This window comes from Eptatretus burgeri, chromosome 12 (genome assembly GCF_056783735.1).
Source record: "Eptatretus burgeri isolate ZD-2024b chromosome 12, Ebu_testis_v1, whole genome shotgun sequence".
Taxonomy (NCBI): Eukaryota; Metazoa; Chordata; class Myxini; order Myxiniformes; family Myxinidae; genus Eptatretus; species Eptatretus burgeri.
This window is the reverse complement of record NC_140972.1, coordinates 23,039,206-23,059,873: the sequence shown is the minus strand read 5'-3', so window position 1 is coordinate 23,059,873 and position 20,668 is coordinate 23,039,206. Positions and strand designations below refer to the sequence as shown.

General features: G+C 35.0%; 1 protein-coding gene across 8 annotated transcripts in view; it reads right to left on the bottom strand.

Annotated features, from left to right (window-relative positions):
* Positions 1 to 20,668, bottom strand: part of LOC147015251 (uncharacterized) — a 166,178-nt gene that overhangs the window by 59,531 nt on the left and 85,979 nt on the right. For all 8 annotated transcript variants that reach the window (XM_085849828.1, XM_085849831.1, XM_085849832.1 and 5 more), the window contains one exon: positions 19,404 to 19,650. In XM_085849828.1, coding sequence (XP_085705954.1) covers positions 19,404 to 19,650 — 247 coding nt within the window. The remainder of the gene's footprint in view (positions 1 to 19,403; positions 19,651 to 20,668) is intronic.

Sequence of the window (20,668 nt, the reverse complement as noted above, 5' to 3'; positions counted from 1 at the left end):
TTGTTTTTTAATGGTACAACCCATGCGTATCTACTCCTCAAATCAATAACGGTTAAAGCTTACTTCTACCCCTTATCATTATTGAGTTCAATCAAATCAGCAGACCAGATATGATCTACTTCCTTGGAATAAACTTTCCTTCTCTGAAACTTTGTGAATATTGGTTTATGTAATTCATCAGCTACTTGCTCTTCAGTCTTAATGACATCATTAGAGCCTATAAGTTTTTTGAATTTCCAAGTCCAAGTTTCAATTTAGCACTGATCATCTTCTTCACAATGAACCGATCAACTTTTTCTCTCAAGGTTGGATTTTGTATCAGAGACAAATTATACAACATTTCTCTATCGGCTTCATGCTTTTCTTCCAACGTTGTGGTATTCCCATAATCAATATCGTGTCTCATGCACACTTCATCAACTCTATTGATGGGTTTACTCCATGATTTAGGATTGTCTGCCTCATCTAATCTTTTATCCAAGTTTGTGCCTGGACCACAGAAAGAATACCCTGGAAGATGTAATTCCCCTGGTATTCCAGTAGTTGTAAATTTATTTCCTGATAAAAACTTTTGTATATCTCCTCCTCGTTTGTGTTTGGAGATAAATTGATTTTTTTTTGAACCACACACCGAACATATACCTTTTTGTATAACCCTGTTATTTTTACTTTTAATATATGAAATATTTTTAGTATTAGTTTTCTTTTTACATTTGAGACAATAACTCATTTATTTATGAGAAAAATTCCTGCAGAGTGCAAAAACCTTTTTAGTTTCCAACATGTACATTTGAATCTTAATTTTTAAAACATAAAGAATCCTGAGAAAAGTCTTCACTCTCTCCTCCATTTATTTAAGAAAAAAAATAAAAAAATTAATCTTACTGGTTTCCATATTTTGATATTTATTTTGTCTCGCTCTTTCCTCCCTCTTCTTCTCTCTCTCCTCCCTCTCCTTCTCTCTTCTCCCTCTCTCTTTCTCTCTCTTCTCTTTTTCCTCCTTCTCTTTCTTCTCCCTCTCCTTCTTCTCTCTCTTCTCCTTTTCCTCCTTCTCTTTCTTCTCCCTCTCCTCCTTCTCTCTCTTCTCCTTTTCCTCCTCTTCCCTCTCTTCTTCAACTCCTTCCTCAGCCCTTATTATCCTTGAATCGCTTACACCCCATAGAATATCATACATATATTCATCAGGATTTCTTGTTATTCCTGTATCCAAAATAATTTTTTTTACAACAGGAAACCAATAAAATTTCTTTTGAATTTCTAAAAGAGCCTTACCTTTTCTTAACTTTATAATTTTTTCATCATTTAACATTCTAATTAAATCTAAAGTTGTCGGTTTATCAACATCAGCATAATGCCAATCTTTTATTGAAAATACCTCATTCTTATGTTGTAGAACATATTTATTAAAATACCGAATACCCTTTTCTTGAAGGTATGCTTGGACACAGAAATGATAATTTTCTTGAAGCCTTCTTGCTGTCATTTATGTATTAGAAATATATGTTAGAATAATATTATGGCACAAAACACCTCCCCATCTTCCCATAGTTAAATCATTTTGTATTTCCTTACTTATTATATATAATCCTGTTTTTTCTGTTTTCATGATATAAACAAGGGCAAAACCATTATTATATTTACCCTTATTAAATTCTTTTATTTGTTGTTCACTAATCGTGGCCCCACAAAACTCATTCTCAATACCAAGTGGATAATATTCTTCCTTACGAGACTGATTTAATTGTTCCAGGTCTTCGAGGTTAATTTTAAATGACCAATTATACCCTAAACCATTCATATCATACCCCCATTGTTCTATTCTCATACAAACGATACGCCCTTCTTTATAAAAATTTATTTTAATTCGAACTGTGAATTCTGTATGACCTGGAGATAATATCAACACTTCTGTATCTTTGGAATACACGGCCATTTTATTGAAAGATATATATTGTGATAAATTGCTTAATCTCACCAAGTCATTCGCGTTAGTCGGGCTTGGATAATTTTTTAATTTATAAGCATTTTTCATGTTAATATTTTTGGTTATATTATATTTATGTCGTTCAGCCTGTGCCTTTGTGTAATAATTTGATAAATCAATATCCAGTTCTTGGGATACACCAAAGATAGAACCATCTTTACCAACATAAGTCATTTATATTAGATTAAAAATAATATCATAAAATTTTTTATTTTTGTTGAGTTGAAATAACACATATAGCCATAATTGACCACAACACTTGGAATTTAATTATTGGACTTGAAATGTTTGATAAACACCATTTTGTAAGAATTTTATGACTTCAACAGGTGGTGGAAGACCAAAACTATCAAAATAATATTTGTCTTGACTATTAAAAATACAAACCCAATGAGAACCGTTCCCATTATTATCTTCTAAGTTCATAATAATATTCTTTGTATGTTTCGGCACATTTGTTAATTCATCTCTCATACAAATAACCACATGATGAATTTTTAATTTCTTACAATATTTGACAAGTTGTAAATTTAATGTTGTATTCTTTCCAAATTCTTTAAACCACTCATCAATGCTCATTTATTTATTAGAAAGATATAATCCATTACCTCTTTTTGTTAATGTTACACCTGCTTGTGCTATAGAAGAAAGCATATCTCCAACTAACAATCTCGCTTTATCAGGCAGACCTTCAAGTTTTTCAGCAAAATCTACAATTACACCACTTCCACTAATTTGTTTCTCCAACTCTTTGTTATGTCTTTCCAATTATTTTTGAGCCTGGAGTTGAGCCTTCCTTTCGTTGGCAGTTTTCACCGCTGTTGAAATACCACCCGTCAATGCTCCAACCGTACTTAAACCAGCAAATAAAGGAATTAGAAATGGGAGAAATCCTCCACTCGTCTCTCTTATTGAATATTTTTTCAACATTGGTTTTGTCATTTTAATTTTAAGTGAGCCAGTGTCATTCAAGATTTTAACCTGTTCTCTTGTGAGCAAAACATCAATTCTTACTGCTCCTTTTCTCTGAATTGTATTAACGTTAATCGTACAAGGCTTTTGATTTTGAACACAAGATGATAGTTTATGAAGATTGATTTGATTAACATATACCCCAGTTGGTACTTTGCCACTCATTTATTTAACAAAAAAATATGTGAGACTAATCATCACACCATTATCTGTATTAATCTGCAATTCTGTTTCTTCCAAAAGCAAACAATATGTATCAACTTCTTCACTCTCTCCTCTTTCAATGTATAGGGAAGTATCCACTCGATTAGACTTTATAGTTTCCTTTTGAGCGCTCAGGTCAAACGCATAGATTGTATACAAACTTTTAAATGCTGTCATATCCAAAATAGGTTCTTTATTTCCATTACTTTCACACACCTTTTGGTAAGACTTGTATGCTTCAGCAAAATCATTGTTTTCCCAATTAATTTCCAATCTATCTCGTGGATAAAATGTTCCATCTAGAGAAACGCGAAGTTGTTTCACCTTAGCATTATCACTCAATGCATTATTCTTATCAGTCGCAGTATCACCATCTGGCTTTTTAAAAATGATCCACAGATATCGTGGCTTTCCTTCCAGAACACCCAAATTCCATGTGTAAGTAGTTTGGTTGAGTTTAACGTGTTGACATCTTCTTTTGAGGTATGATACACTGAGTGGTTTCTTTGAGTTAAGTCTTCTATTCAACATCTCTTCTGTTTTGAGATTAGGAGTATATTCACTGATATACCAACTCATTTCCTCAATTACAAATTTATTCTGTTCACCAAAAGCACTACCAACACCAAAAAGCAATCGATTTTCATTATCATTCCTTTGTAGTTGAAATCTAATTTTAAGACCATACAGAACTTTATCATGATCACAAAATCCAAATATACCTTTAAGAGGAACTGCCACAGTAAAACTATTTTCTGCTTTTGTATCATCATTATACGCTCCTTTCCTTTGAGTATATCCAGGGTCTGTGTTTGTTCCCGTTGACATATCAGGAATAAAACCTTCGACAGACCCCTTTCCCATTCTATCACTGAATGTATAGAGTGTAAATTTCATCATTTCAGATACAGCAGAGACATAATCAACTGCTTCAACTTCTTGTGTTCCAATATACAAACGCACACTATCAAACATTTTCCAGAAGAAATCATTTACAAGTGTAGCATTTGTGTTAGTCGCAGCCTTCGTGAATTTAAATTTACACAACAAGAAACTTTCGGAGAGATTCAAATAGGTTTGTTGATTATTTATTTCAAAACTTTTTGTACCATTTGTATTCCAGTCTGTTCCAGTTATTGCATTTACCTTGAAGTAATATTCTTTTTTAGTGGAGTTTGAGATAATAATAGTATCATCCAAATCATAGATACTATCAATTGCTTCCATACTTGTATTTATTTCGGAAAAAAAGATGTTAAAACTTTTGAAACCCTGATCCAAGTATTTTAATTATTTTCTGTCGTTCTTGGGGGGACAACTGAGTTTTGCCTTTCTTAATTTCTTTTATTGCTTGTAATTTATGAGATTCCTTCTGGGCATCTTTTATGCTCTTTACAGCACCTGCTACATTTCCCACAGCAGAAGCAGTTGAACCAATTAGATCTTTATGTTTAAGAATAGTTGAACCAATACCCATTAGAGTATCAATTATCCCATCTCCTCTAAATTGATGTCCAACACCCCTTTGTCTCTTAGGTTTATAGTATCCTCTACCAAGATACATACCTTCACCCTTGTAGTATGGGGAAAGGAACATCCCATCCCCTGTAATTATTTTATATTTTCCCAACTCGTGTTTCCTCACAATAACCATCGTATTTATTTATTGGAAAACTTCACGTTGGTGAATTCTGATGGATATAACTTCTCCATTAAAAGAAATCATACGATTATCTTGGTCGGTTATCCTAAAATTTACTCTGTGTATGGTTTTTCCTGACACAGGGAGATAAACCAAATTTTTGGGTTCCATATTGAATTTATAACCAATTGGGGTTGAGTATGCGCTGAATGAAAATATTGCATTTGTTTTTTTTCCATCATTATAAGCACCATCAATCAAATCACAGTGAATTAACACCAAATTTATTCCTGAGGATATTTGAATGACATTATCACTGTAAAACGTCCCATTAGTTTCAATCTTTTTTGAGGAGAAACCCAATAACTCTCTAAATGAATTATCAATTGTGAAATCAACCTTGTAGTTATTTTTAACTTTAATCGTTGATTTTGAAGTATGTTTTTGAATGTCTATAACAATATTTTTTGGTTCATCACCCTGTTCTTTCATAAGACGAGCAATTTCGGAAGATATTTGAGAAATCTCATATGCTCCGGGTAAGACTGTTATCGTTTTGTATCCACTTCCGGGATTATAACTGAACTTGACATTTTTATCAGTTATATTAAATAAGGTATTATAAGTTTCCATGGACAATAAAGATGCCTCATATTCTTTTGTTGGGTCAAGTTGTAGTGGGTATGGGAATGAAGATGTGTGGTCGCTTGTTGTGAAATTGAAACTAAGGATTGTGCTTCTCATCTTATTTAATATGAGATAAAATGTCTTTATATTGATTTTTATTAATTATTTTCATGTTCATCAACTGGTCTAAAATGGCTGATGCTTCATTAAAACAATTGTTATTTCCAGCCTTCTTACTACCTAACAACAATAACAGTCTATTAACTAATTGCGATGGGTCATTTGGAAGAAAACTAATACCTGAACCAAGGATACTTAAAGCCTGAATAATGTGTTTCTCCTTCTCATTTTTCCTACTTTTACTAGAAATACTAACCCTATAATTTAGAGTGTTCAGCAGATCAAAATGTACTCTATCATCATTATTTTTCATATCCAATGGTTTATCAATATACTTTGATTCATCCCTCACAGTTGAACCTTGTCTTCCATCTTTTGTGAGAAGAAACATTAATCTCGGAGTTAGTTTAACAGGGGGTTGAGCAGAACCTAAGAACCTTAATTCATCATTAAATATCAATACCTTTTCTTGAACAAGATGAAATATTGCTGGTTGTTCTGTTAGAATGAGTCCTGCTTTGGTTTTTGAATCCGCTGAATATTCATTGTTTTGAAGAGCATTCACAATATAATCAGGGGGTCGATTAATCTCTTCCAGTTGTTGAAATAAACCTTCATCATCATATTCTAATTCTCCTAAATGCTCTAATTCTTCCTCCGTCATTTGATCAAAATCTTTTAACATTTGAAGTTTTTTAGGAGTATATTCTACTGTGGGAACTGTGGAAACATCTTTCATTTTTTCTTGGGAAGTTTTTAAAAGTGGTTTTAAAAATTTCTCTTGTTTTCTTTCAAATGCTTCTTCGCCCGTTAGTTTCTGTCTGCGTTTCTTCTTTATGTCTTCCTGCTGTTTTACAACTTTTGAAACCAACTCTTGATGTTCCTTAAATCTTCTTGCTATTTCTTTTGCATCCATTTATTTATTGTAAAATATAATTTCATGAATTGTAAAGATCAACAGGGAAATTTTCCTTTTCTTCATCATTCAAGTAGATGTGTTCAAATAAATCCTTTTCTTTAAATATTTCATCAAATTCTTTATTAACATTAATGCGAGTTGTAATTTCTTCTTCACTAATACTTGCATCTGCTTTTCATACGTTTGCGTTGAGTTTCTTCATCAACATCAAAACCGAATGATAAAATCTTCACTCTGCTCAGATGTTTAATAATTTGTCTCGTTCCTTCTAGATTAGTTTCTAATATCCCAAGACCACCAGATTTTAGTTTCCTTAACTCACTCTTACAATGTGAATATTTTGTTGTACCAAGAGAAACCTCCTCAAATATTTGACCTTCATTCCTCAATCGCATATGTTCCTCCACTGAAATATAGTGATAATCTTCACCTTTTACTTCTCCAGGTCTTATTGCTCTAGTTGTTGTTGATACAATGCGTATCACAGGGTGTTTTTCAAGTAAATTTACAATATTCTCATTTGTACTACACAAGAACCTTGATTTATGAAAGTTTTTTCCAGAAGCAGATTTACCCACAAGATTTACAATAATAGTTGTCATTTATATATGTAATTGTTTATAAAACAAAAAATATATCCCTTAATATCTCATCTTGTTTCACAACAATATATTTATATTTTTCAGTCGTGTGCTTCATGTAATCCTCAAATTTCTTTTTACTACATAATGTAGAACAATTATCTCTCCAAAAATTATTGATATCTATTGAATTTAACTTGAATAAAATAAAAGTATTAGCATTGTTTCTGATGGAACGACGAGGAAGTTGAAAGTACGATTGACTAAGATAAATACAATTACAAGAAGAATGTCTCCCTCTTGTGTAGTAGCTGTCCATTACCATTTGGTTTCTCTCATTAACACAATCATCAGAGATAACGAGGTTCTTTTTTGATTTATCCGAATCTTGGGGAGACGGTATATCATCCGTATTATCACTAAGAATACAAGTTATCGGATTTGATTTCTTTTTACATCTCTGTGTATCACAAAATAGTTGAATTATATCTTCAATGTTATAATCATTTAGGTTTTTTTGACGTTTAAATAAACCGATTATATCTTCTTTTTTAGACCAGCATTAAAACCTTGTGAGAGAAGTTGATACTCTGGTTGAAAACTCGACTTTGTGAAAATTATTAAATTATCATAATCTAAAAAGTTGGGAGTGAGGGGCATCTTTAAAAGTAAGCAGGTTTTTCCACATCCACTTGAACCAACTATGAGACATCTTAATGAATTTGGGAGATTTTTATGGTTGTTAAATTATATCTTATTTTCCCAAATGGGTAAAAAAATCATTCATTTATATATTTGGAAAACAGGTTATTTAATTTATTATTGGCTTTTTTAGAAACTCTATATTTTATCCTAAGTTCAGGTTTAATTTCAAGATAATCCATTATTTTATTTATACAATATCTTGTGTTGATATTTCCCTGAAAATCACATCCATGAATAATATATAACAACAATCCTTTGAACATTTCTCTAATACGTTCAGTTTCTTCCCTTGTAAGGAAAGGTGTGTTATCACCCTCATACTTTACATTCATTTCTCTAATCAATCTTGTAAAGTAATTCATTTTTGGTGTAAATCTAAAAGAATTATTTTCCTTTTTATATTTTTATCATTAATTAGAAGATAATCACAGAATATACATTGTTTATAGGCTTTTGACTCTGTGTTTAATCCCCGTCTTTCACACGCATTACAATTCTCAAATTTGTCATATGGAGAATCAGGAAAGTCTAGCATATTTATAAAGTAAAACTTTACTTAAACTGAAATTCATCTATACTTTCAGTTGTATATTGACTCATATTTAATAATATTACCATCGATATCGATATACTTTTTTTCATTACCAGATTCAACGAAAACATTTTTTATATTAAAGGTAATTTTAAAATGATCGAAAACTACTATTGAACGAAATGTCATTTCACCTGATATATTAACATCCTTTATTTCATCAGGATTTACATCTTTAGGGTTGTTGAAAAAAATACAAATTTCTCCTTGCATATTACAGATGGTCTTATCTTTTCTTTCTAAAGCTTCATCCATAAGGTTTTTGTTTTTTGATACTTTTTCTTGTTTCATTGCTTTTTCTAGTTTTGAATATATTACCAGAAGGAGAGGAGAAACTTTTGTTAGAGATACTTTAATTGATGTTCTACCAGGTATACTAAAAGCCCTTCCACTGAAGGAAATTGAAGAACTCATATTATTTACCATAATTGTTTTTATCCAATAGTTGTTATATTTATCTTTGTTCAATTTTACATCCTTGACATATTTCTCAGTATCTTTAACAAATGAAGAGATTGATTGAAACTTGTCTTTTGTGTCTTGAAACATTGTATTTATTAAGTGAGAAAGTTGGAGGATAAAATGGTTTTAAGCACAGATTCACCTGTAAAATAAACGAAATTTTCATCAAGAAAATTTTAGTTTAAGCAAAGATTTATTATATAAATATGGTGAATACAACATACTGCGATGTTTGTAATCACAAATATAAACATTATAGAAAACACCTCCGAACCAACAAACACACATTTAATCTATTTCATAAAATATCTCCTCTTGAGTTGGAAAGAAAACATTGTGATATCTGTTCAAAGGATGTTTTGAAGAGAAGTTATAATAAACATCTTCAATCACAAAAACACAAGAAAAATGAGTTTAAAGTAAAGGGAGACTATTATATTGAAAACACTGATGGGGCATTTAAAGGGCATATAAAAATAAGGATTTTTCAATTTGGAGAACCCGGTCCATCATCAATAGCTGAATCAATTGAAATAGTAAACCTGATGTTGAAAAAGTTATTAAAAAGACATTAAAAGAAATGAAAACTTTAAAGTTTTATATGGGAGTGAAAATGAATATGAAAAGACAAGATGAAGAACAAACTCCTTATATGAGAACAGATCTTCATTTTATAACATCATTTCAAGATTTTTAAAATAGTGGGGTTTATGAAGAACTATCAAAACAAGAGGAGGATGTTGATAATACAGTGGTAGGAAGTGGATTCAATATTAAAAAAATCATCTTTTTAGATATACACATTCTAAAATCAAACCCTCTTAAAGCTTCTTCTTATATTGAATTACCAAAAGAAATAAAACTAAAGAAGGCAGTTGTTAATATTAAGAACAATGATAATAAATGTTTTCTCTGGTCTGTTCTTGCTCACTTTCATCCACCAAAATGTAATTCAGAAAGAGCAAAACAATATATGAAATATGAGAATACCTTTGACATTAAAGATTTTAAATTCCCAATGCCACTAACAGATATTCCTAAATTTGAGAAAAAGAACAATCTTTCTATTAATGTATATGGATTAATGGATACAAACAAAGTTCAGATATTAAAAATTTCAAACAACGATAAAAATGAAGAAACACACATTGATCTTTTATATTTTAGTGTTGGAAATAATTCACATTACACATACATCAATAATTTATCAAGATTAATCTCTTCTCAGGTATTCAGAACAGCAAACAAAATATATCCTTGTAAGCGATGTCTTAATTCATTTCATACAAAAGAACGATTGGAACAACATTCAAAATATTGTAGTAATCATAAATCAGCTGTAATTACAATGCCTAAACCTGGTGAAAAGATTTCTTTTGAAGATTATAATAAATCTATCATGCACCCATTTGTGATATACGCTGATTTTGAGTGTATCCTTAAAAAGATAAATACTGCTTCTCCGAATCCAAAAGAATCATATACAAATAAATATCAAAAACATATTCCTTGTGGTTTCTGTTATTATATCAAATCATCTGTTGGAGAAAAGTATAACAAACTTGAACATTATAGTGGAAAAAAGCTTCACAAGAGTTTGTAAAACGATTAGAAAAGGATTGTATAAGACTCACTAAATTAATGAAAGAAACAAATGAACCGATGAAATTAACCAAAGAAGAAAAATTAGAATTTAGAAAGAACAATATCTGTCATATTTGTGAGGGGGAAATTAAGGAGTCTAAAGTTAGGGATCATTGTCATCTTACTGGTAAATATAGAGGTCCCGCTCATTCCTGTTGTTATCTTAATTATAAATTACCTTCTTTTATTCCAGTCTTTCTTCACAACAGCGCCAACTATGATACACATCTATTTATAAATGAACTTTCAAAAACACCAGGGAATATTTCTGCCATCACAAACACAAGTCAAAAGTATATTTAATTTACAAAAATGATATTCACAAAACCTTTAACTCGTATTAGGTTTCTAGATTCTTACAAGTTTATGGGAACACCACTAGCCTACCTCGCATCAAATCTAAGCTCCACGGACTCTTTTCCAAATCTTAATTCATTCTTTCCAAAAGAGGAAATTCTCACTAAAGAGGAAATTCAGATTAAAGAGAGAATTCAAAGTAAAGAGGAAATTCTAATGAATGAGGAAATTAATGAAGAAATTCTAACTGAAGATGAAATTCTAATTATAAAGAAAATTCGAACAATGAATGAAATTCTAACTAAAGAGGAAATTCAGATTAAAGATGAAATTCTGATTAAAGATGGAATTCTCACGAGAGAGGAAATTCAAACAAGGAATGAAATTCAAAGTAAAGAGAAAATTCTTACAAGTAAGGGAATTTATCCTTATGATTATATGGATTCATTTATGAGATTTAAAGAAACACAACTTCCTTCAAAAGAAAGTTTCTATAATAACCTTTATGAAGAAGAGATAAGTGATAAGGAATATAAACACGCACAAGAAATATGGAAAATATTTAAGATAAAGAACCTTGGAGAATATCATGATTTATATCTAAAAACAGATGTTTTATTGTTAGCTGATGTGTTTGAAGCTTTTAGATCACTCTGTCATAATAAAAATTGTTATGGATTAGATCCTGCACACTATTTCACAGCTCCTGGTTTAGCTTGGAGTGCAATGTTGAAAATGACAAAACAAGATATAGATTTAATCAGTGATGTTGATATGCTTTTGATGATTGAGAAGTCCAAGAGAGGTGGAATATCACAAGTATGTTCAAAAAGATATGCTAAAGCAAATAATAAATATCTTCCAAATTATAATAGTGAAAAAGATAGTAATTATTTGATGTATTTTGATGCTAATAATTTGTATGGATGGGCAATGTCTCAATCTCTGCCTTATGGTAAATTAGAGTGGGTGGAAGAAAAGGATTATGAAAAGGCTTTGATGAATATTGTTATTTCTTCTCAAGAGGAATTGAATGACAAAGAAGAAGGTTGTTATTTTGAAGTTGATTTGAGGTACCCGAGTGATCTTCATAATAAGCATAAAGACCTTCCTTTTGCATGTGAGAAAGAAACCCCAAAGAAAGAATGGTTCAGTGATTATCATAAAAGTTTTAATATTAAAGGCAAATCAACAGAAAAGTTATTAGCAACATTCTATGATAAAGAGGGATATGTTTTGCATCAGAGAAGCTTAAAACAGTTTTTGAGAGAAGGATTGAGAGTAGCTAAAATTCATAGAGTTTTAAAATTTAAACAAAGTCCTTGGGTGAAAAAGTATATTCAATTCAATACAGATATGAGAGCAAATACAAAAGTAAAATTTGAAGGGGACTTTTATAAATTAATGAATAATGCTGTATTTGGAAAGACTATGGAAAATGTTAGAAACAGGCAAAACATTAGATTCGCAACATCTTGGAAAGAAGCTTCGAGATTGATAAATAAACCAAGTTTTGAGAGAGAAGAGGTTTTTTCAGAGAACTTTTCTGCAATTCATATGAAAAAGGAAAGTATTGTAATGGATAAACCAATTTATATTGGAACAGCAGTTCTTGATTTATCAAAGATATTGATGTATGATTATTTGTATAATGACTTAAAGAAAGAGTATGGTGAAAATGTCTCATTGTTGTATATGGACACTGATAGTTTTATCCTAGATATAAAAACTGATGATGTTTATAAAGATATGAAGAAAAATATTGGAGTATATGATACAAGTAATTTCAGCAAGAAGAGTGAGTTATTTTCCAAAAAGAATGAAAAGGTTATTGGTAAGTTTAAGGATGAGTTGGGTGGAAAAGTAATGAGTGAGTTTATTGGATTGAGAGCAAAGGCATATGCTTATAAGTATGGTGATCAGATTGATAAGAGGTTAAAGGGAATAAAGAAATATGTAATAAAGAAATCAATAACTTTTAGAAATTATTATAATTGTTTGATGAATAAGAAAGAAGAATATAGGAAAATGAATACAATAAGAAGTTATAAACATAACATATATAGTGAAGAAGTAAATAAAAATGCATTAGGAGCCTTTGATGAGAAGAGATTTATTTTAGATAATGGAATAGATTGTGTTCCATATGGATATTGTATGATAGAGTGAATAGAATAGATTGTGTTTTAACGATGGGAAGATGGGTTAGGGTTTTTTAAGGGCTACCGCCGTGTTTTTTTGCAATATATAAATGGTCAAACCAAGTATTAATCAAACTAAGGAGTGGAGAAAATCTCAGTCTTGGTATATAAATGGAAAACATAATGAATGTGAAAAATATAAAATAAGTCTTATTGAAAAAATAACTAAAACAAAGGTAAATAAAACAAATAAGCAAATCAATTTAAAAAGTAGTAAGTTAGAGGATGTAAAGAAAAAAATGAATATCCTTGAATGGACTGAAAACTTTGATGGTTATCAATTGAACAATGAAAAAACAATTTACTATAATCTCAAAATGATATGTGGCTCAGGAGGTGGTCAAACAAGAGCATTAAGAGAAGTTTATCATTTCGTAATGGCACAAAAGGGGTATCTTAAAAAATGTAAAGATTCAAATGTTTTGTTTTTCAATATTTTAGATGGGGATTATTGTGCAAAGAAAATTAAACTATTGAAGGAATTTGAGAATGAACAAATCTTTATAGGTTCAATGAGTGAGCTAAACAATATGCATCGGTTATTTGATAAAGAGTGTCCCGAGGGTTAGACGTTTCAGATATTTCTTTCGAATCACCTTTAACAAATCACATTACCACTTTAGTACTTGAACAAATCTTTATCTTATTGCATGGATTATTTGAAAAAAAAAGTGTCCCCAGGTTAAAAGGGGAGACAAATAAATATACCTTGGGATAAAAAGGGGGTTTATTTTTAGGGGAAAAAAATATGAATCGCTGAAAATCCCCCATTCATTTACATGGGGAAAAGTGAGCCAGAACCAGTATATTCACCCTACTTGCGTTCAACCAACAACATGGTTTGGCAGAATCAGGATTCTCTAGCGGAGCTGCAACAGTAGCCTGAATTTTGGTTTTTCTTTTCCTTCTTTCTTTTTCATCTTCTATCATTTATTCGGGTGCAGCTATTTTTGACACTCCTGTTCCTTGATATTAACTTTTATACACGATATTACTGATAATATTGAAACAATAAGGAAACTAGAACGGGCACTCGGGAGAGCGCGTACCTCTGCCGGGCTGAACATTTTACGTTTTGTATCCCACCGATAGATGGGATCTGAACCAAAATCGAATCGGCTTGTTCTTGTCATCAAACCAACTCATCCACCAAGTTTTGTCCGAATCCGTCCATAACTTTTTGAGATATCATGCGAAAAATCGGATTTAACCCCATCAATCAATGGTGAAGAATCACTAAAAAAAAGAGAACAAGAAAAAGAGCAATCAGAGATTGCAAACCCTTGCCAGGACTTCTTTTGAGTGGTGTATTTTTCTAGGTTTTAGTGTAAATCCATATATGGCTGCCAAACCATGTGACCAATGGCATATGTGTGAAACTTTTGTACCTCATGGACAGGCAGTCATCGTCGTACATGTAAAGTTTCGCCTCGATCTGTTGAAAAAAAAATGTGCCCTCCATTTTCTGTCCTGTTCGCTGATCATTGTTCACTAACCTTCTCCATGATTTAGTACTGCTAAATCTTCACTTCAGAGAAGCAGATTTTTGAAGGTTTTAAAAAAAACAACTATGGCTGCCGAATCACGTGACCGATGACGTCATGAATTTTTTTTTCTTCTGTGGACCATTTTATCCCTAGATGACCCTCAAAAATGTTCATACTGATTGGATGTGGCATTCTACATGTGCAATTATGACGTCATAAAATCACACTCATTCCCCATGAGGAGTACTTGCTATCTTTGTACATAATTGTACTTGTGTAGATGAAGTCCGGCTGATGATTACTCTTTCGGCATCTCTCCAGCAGTTGGTGAAGGAGGAAAGATTTAATGGCGTTGAGCCGTTGCGGCTTCAGAAATGGCGCCGAAAAATGGCAAACAGAAGAGGAAAACTCGTTTGTTGCAGTCGTGGTTGTTTAACCAAACAAACGAAACCCACTTCGCTCAATAGTCTTTAAAAAGTCGAACTAAAAGTCACTATGAAAATAATGACGTGTTGAGTGACTCATGAATTGGGATGAGAAAGGCTTGTACGTGAAGACGCGCAAGCTTCCAACGTGTTGTCACCAAAAAAAACTCCTGTGAGCCCTCGGCCTTTTTAAAATCCCGTGCGTTGATTGGCTCTCCAGAAAGATGCAACTGATTGGCTCGCAGAGTTCACGTGTTGGAAAAATTAATTAATTACTGAGAAAATTAGTGAGTCACTACAATACTACATTAACCAGTGGAGCAAATTTGCTACAAAAATCAGACATTCAATGGGTATTTGACAAGGGTAGTGAGAAATTGTTTTGCTAATATAGTCCACATTCACTTGTTCGAGGCATATTTACTTTCTCCGTTGATGGAATCCGATACCAGGAATGAATAAAGCAATACTTCTCGTTTTGTTATTTGTAGTTCCAGAACTCGAATTAAATCAGATGTCGCTTGGAAGTTGTAACAGTAATACAATATCTTTTTGATTGGCGAATTGCATGCTTTTCTAATCTTCAGTTGTGTCTGGAATCCTTTGGTGGTAATAAAAGCCCACAAAACACTCCTGAGATTGTGTATTTTATCTAATCAAATCTGTTTCTGGTATATGTTCCCCCTCCATCCCCTCCCTTACCTCAAATGGCCGCACTGCTGATACCGCGCGTGAAAAGGCTGGATGCCTAAACTCCGTGTTTGCAGCTAAATCTTGTGTCTGAAATCCATCGCTTTCTGTACCCACCTTACCCAGTCGCACCAAACTCTCCTTGGACTCTGTGACCTTTTTTTCTGACAAAGTGGAGAGCTTGCTGTCAAACCTCGACTCAGATTCTGCAACCGGTCCAGACAGCATCAGCCCACATGTCCTAAAAAACCTGCTCCTCTACTCTTGCTCACCCTCTATATGTTCTGCTCACCCTCTCATTTGCTCAAGGCCATCTGCCATCTGCTTGGAAATCAGCATACATTACCGCCCTGCAAAAAAAAAGGTGCAAAAACAGATCCCTGCAACTGCAGACCAATCAGCCTTCTCCCAATCATCAGCAAGGTTATGGAATCCATCATCGCTTCAGACATTAAATCCTTCCTCTTCTCCAATGGCTTGATTTCCGATCATCAATTTGGATTCAGACCAGGTCACTCTACCCTGGATATGCTGCTTCTGCTCTCCCAACAATGGATGGAGGGACTCTATGCCGGACATGAAATCGGAGCCATATCCCAAGACATATCACGTGCTTTTGACACGGCCTGGCACCCTGTCCTGCTCACCAAACTCTCTTCCGATGGTATCCAAGGCCATCTCCACTCATGGCTCACAGACTTTCTCTCCTGTCGCAGCCAACGTGTGGCCCTAAATGGAGGTCTTTCATCGCCTCTTCCGGTCCAGGCTGGAGTTCCTCAAGGCAGCGTTCTGGGGCCCCGTTCTTTTTCTGGTTTTCATCAATGATTTGTCCATACCAGGCGTAGCGGCGTGCGCCTGTAATCCGGCTACTTGGAGGCTTTGGTTAGAGGATCGCTTGAGGACGGGAGCTCTGCACTGCGCCATGCTATGAGAGGGTGCAGAGCAGCCTGGAATCATGGCGAAACCCAATCCTTATCCCTGTGTCGTAAGAGGCGACCAGGGTTTCGTCAGGAAGGGCATCCGGTGTAAAACCTGTGCCAAATCAGTATGCGGATCATAACGGATGATCCGCTGTGGCGACCCCTAACAGGAGCAGCCGAAAGGCGAACAACAACATCAATGATTTCTCCGACTCTCTGAAAGATCCTCTTTATGTCTTTGCTGATGACTCCACCCTCTGTCGTACCATCTGTCATCCCTCAGACCGGCAAGCAGCAGCTTCTTCGCTCTCCACAGATCTGGATAAAATCACAAACCGCTCCAACACGTGGAACATGTCTTTCAATCCTGACAAATCTCACTCTCACTACGTCTCTCCGAAAGGACAATTTGGAACCCCACCCCTTTGCTTCATCGTTGGTGGTAGAAAGGACCACCACCACCAATGTGTGCGCTGATGCCTCAACAATCTTTGTTTTTATCTACTTTCTCAACGATCCTCTGGAAGAAGTCCTTTCATTCAAGCTTCTGGGACTCATTGTCTGTCATGATCTTTCCTGACAAAGCCACATTTCGACCTCCAAAGCCAGTCGCCGACTGGGAATCCTCCATCGTGCAAAGTCCTTCCATGGCTCACCTGAGCTCCTGACCACATACAAAGCTTTCATCCTCAGCCTGATGGAGTACTGCTCTCCCCTCTGGGCTGGTGCTGCTGCCTCCCACCTTTCTCGGCCTCACGCTCTGGAAACCAAGGCATTTCGGATCATTGGTATCTCCCACGATGAGGCAGTCTTTGGGCCTATCACTCTCTCACCAAAGGCAGGTCGGTGGTCTTTCTGTCTTCTTCTTTCTCCTCTCTGGTCTTGCCCCACCCCTCCCCCCCCGCTTTGGCTGCAATATGTCCACCATGTTTCCACAGGTCGCTCAAGGTCTGCCAACAATCACCTTCTAGTAAAACTACCAAAATCACGAATCACTGCTCACCTTCACTCTTTCATTGCTTTTTTTCCCGCCTTTGGAATCAACTCCCACATTCTCTTCAATCCAATTCTTCCCTCCAGGTCTTCAAAACAGCTGTTCACCATCACCTCTTATCTTCCCCCATCCAAAACCTCGATCTTTTCTACCCCGGTTAATCCCCCCCCAAACCCACCTAATTCAAATTCCCTGCTTTCCTTCCTGAAACTCCCTGTAATGTCCATCTTGTATACCCCCATGTTCCCAGCCCCATCCCTTTCCCTTCCACAGATCTAATGTCTCTGTTCCCCACTGTTTTGTCCTTCCCTCTCCCGCCCCTCTTGTCTCATGCCCCCCTTGCTGTGCGTTGTGTGTTCGCTCTCATCCGAGCCTCGACACTCTCTTCAAATATATTTATGTATACCTATGACGAGGGCACCTATGACGTCACTATATATATATATATATATATATATATATATATATATATATATATATATATATATATATATATATATATGTTTAACGTGTGGAGCCTGCAATGTTCTTCAGGCAACTGCACCAATTGAAAATTGAATAAGAGTGCCACAGAATAAGATGTAAGAGTTTAGGGTGCCATCAGTGAAAAAGGTTGAAAACCACTGCTTTGCTTCATCGTTGGTGGCAGAAAGGATCACCACCACCAATGTGTGCCCCGATGCCTCCACCCTCATAAATCAGGCACTGTCCATCTTTGTCTGTTTGTTTGTTTGTTTGTTTGCAGGATATCTCAAAAAGTCGTGGATGGATCCGGACGAAACTTGGTGGACATGTTGGGTGTGTGACAAGGAAGAATTGATTCAATTTTGCTGAAGATCCGAATCCGGATCTGGAAACGAGAATTATTTAATTTTCAAAGTGATTCTTCACAATTGAGAAATAGGGCCAAAACGAAATATAGCATAATATTTCAATAATGTATTGGGCCTGATATGTTCTCGTGGATTAGGCATTACGTGGGGGAGGTATGCGCTCGACCGAGTGCCCTTCGCGTTATATTTATGTTCGGCCATTGATTTGCAAGAAAATATTATCTTTGGTTCTTACAGGCATGTAACGGATGATATATGCATAACCCAACATCCTAAAATGAAATGGAATGACATTTGTTCAATTTGTCAGGAAATTGAGGCATCTTCCTGGTCTAACAGGATGGTGTCGAGGTAGTGCACTTACCTTTGTACTGTCTGGTCTGGATTTGATTCCCAACCTGATTATGAGTTATCATATTGATACTTTGCAGGCTGTCTGAAGTGCTGTCTGAAGAATGGGACATTAATCCAGGGTACCCATCTGCCAGCATATTGATTGCCATTGGATGTTAAATATCCCACTTTGTTTTTCTGAGAGCATTACATCACAGTGTGCCATCTCTTGGATGCAGTGTGCCATCCCTTGGATGGATGCTAAGCTGGGTATCCAGTCTGCTGACATGAGTTGATGGATGTTTCTGATCACACAATATTTTTTTGGCGAAAATAAAGTATCACAGCTCCTATAAACAAATTCCCAACTCCTGCCACCTTCAGTCGAAAGTCAGGCCTGGTCAGCCATTTCATGAACGACTTGGGTCAAATCTTTCCCTGGCTGACCCCACAAGAAGGTGGGAGTAGTTGGGGCCATTAAAGTAGAAGTAATGAAGCATCAATCTCTTCTTCTCATTCGTGTAGTATGATTGGCGAATCAATGTCTGTGTGGAATTTCCCCCAAAAAATAAGACCTTCTCGATGTTTAAGTTTATGTCTGACAAACAATTCAATGATTGCATTGTGCTTTCCAGTTCAATTACTGTTGGGTTACTTCGACTCGGTTTTCTTCACTTGTGTGTGACTACAACCTGAAGTGAACAGCACCTGGATGAACTGTGCCAAAAAAAAAAAGCTTAAGTTGCAATAAGGATTATCCTGCATACTTACAGTGTACCAGTAAATCCAGTGGGACATGTACAAGCACCCGAAGCCCGATCACATGAGCCACCATTACGACAGTTGCAGAGGAGGCTACACCCGGGTCCAAAGGTGTTCGCTGGGCATGGAAGTTGGCAACGACGACCATGAAAGCCCGGGAGACAGGAACAGGATCCCCAGACTGGATCACAGTCAGCACCATTTTGACAGGGACATAGGCGTCGGCAGTCCTGGCCCCAATGATCAGCATCACAGGCTGGAGATACAGCAATATAAGCATTTACAAATATAAACTCCACAACAAACACCATAAATCTTTATAGCTTAGGCCCAGAAATAGCTGGCCGAATAGCCGAGAGGTATACGTCCACATACACACCTCTGAGCTGTCCAGCCAGGGATCTAATCCTGACCCAGGTACAAACTGTCACCCCAGTGTTTCACAGGCAGGGTGATTTATCAATGTGTGTGTTGTCCCTCAGATGGACATTTAAACTAGGTGTCTTATCTGTGGGTATTAGTTCATGGACATTAAAGATCCCACGGTGTTTTCGTGAAGAGTAGGAAAGCTATCGTTGGCACCCGAAACAGATCACAAATTTCTGTACACTCAGTCATGTATCCTGCATTGGAGCAACAACCCATGCAGGATTCCAACCACCAACTAGTCAAGGAATAGGGAAAGCATCAGTTAAAAAAAAAAAAAAAACATGATAGAAGGTCCCCATAAACCCCATGCTCCCATCAAAAGCGATTGTTTTTATGCCTCTGCTGACTAAGTCGGCAAAGGCATTATGTTGCCCGTACGTACGTCTGTCTGTCTGTCCATCCAAGCTAATTTTCTCTGTTTTCTCTGCAACCGCTTATCCAATTGACACAAAATTTTCACCATTGGTGCGACTACTCATGTAGAATGTTTTAATATAATTATCATGTCATAGGTCACGTGGTATTGCAGCCATGTTGGGAAAAAGGAAAAACTTTGGACCTCTGTCTCTTCGAACTTTGGACCTCTGTATCTTCGAACTTTGGACCTCTGTAAAAACTTTGTATCTTTGGACCTCTAAAAAACAACTCCAGGGAAAAATCAAAACTTGGCACATGTCAAGTACTCCCCGTGTGAAATGTGTGATTTTTTTTGATTATGTCATAGGTGGCTTCGTTATGACGTCATAATTGCATATTTCGAATGATTTATCAGTTGTGTGAAAAATTTTGAGGGCCATCTCCTTGGGCAAAATTGTATGTGGGAGAAAAATTGATGACGTCATCAG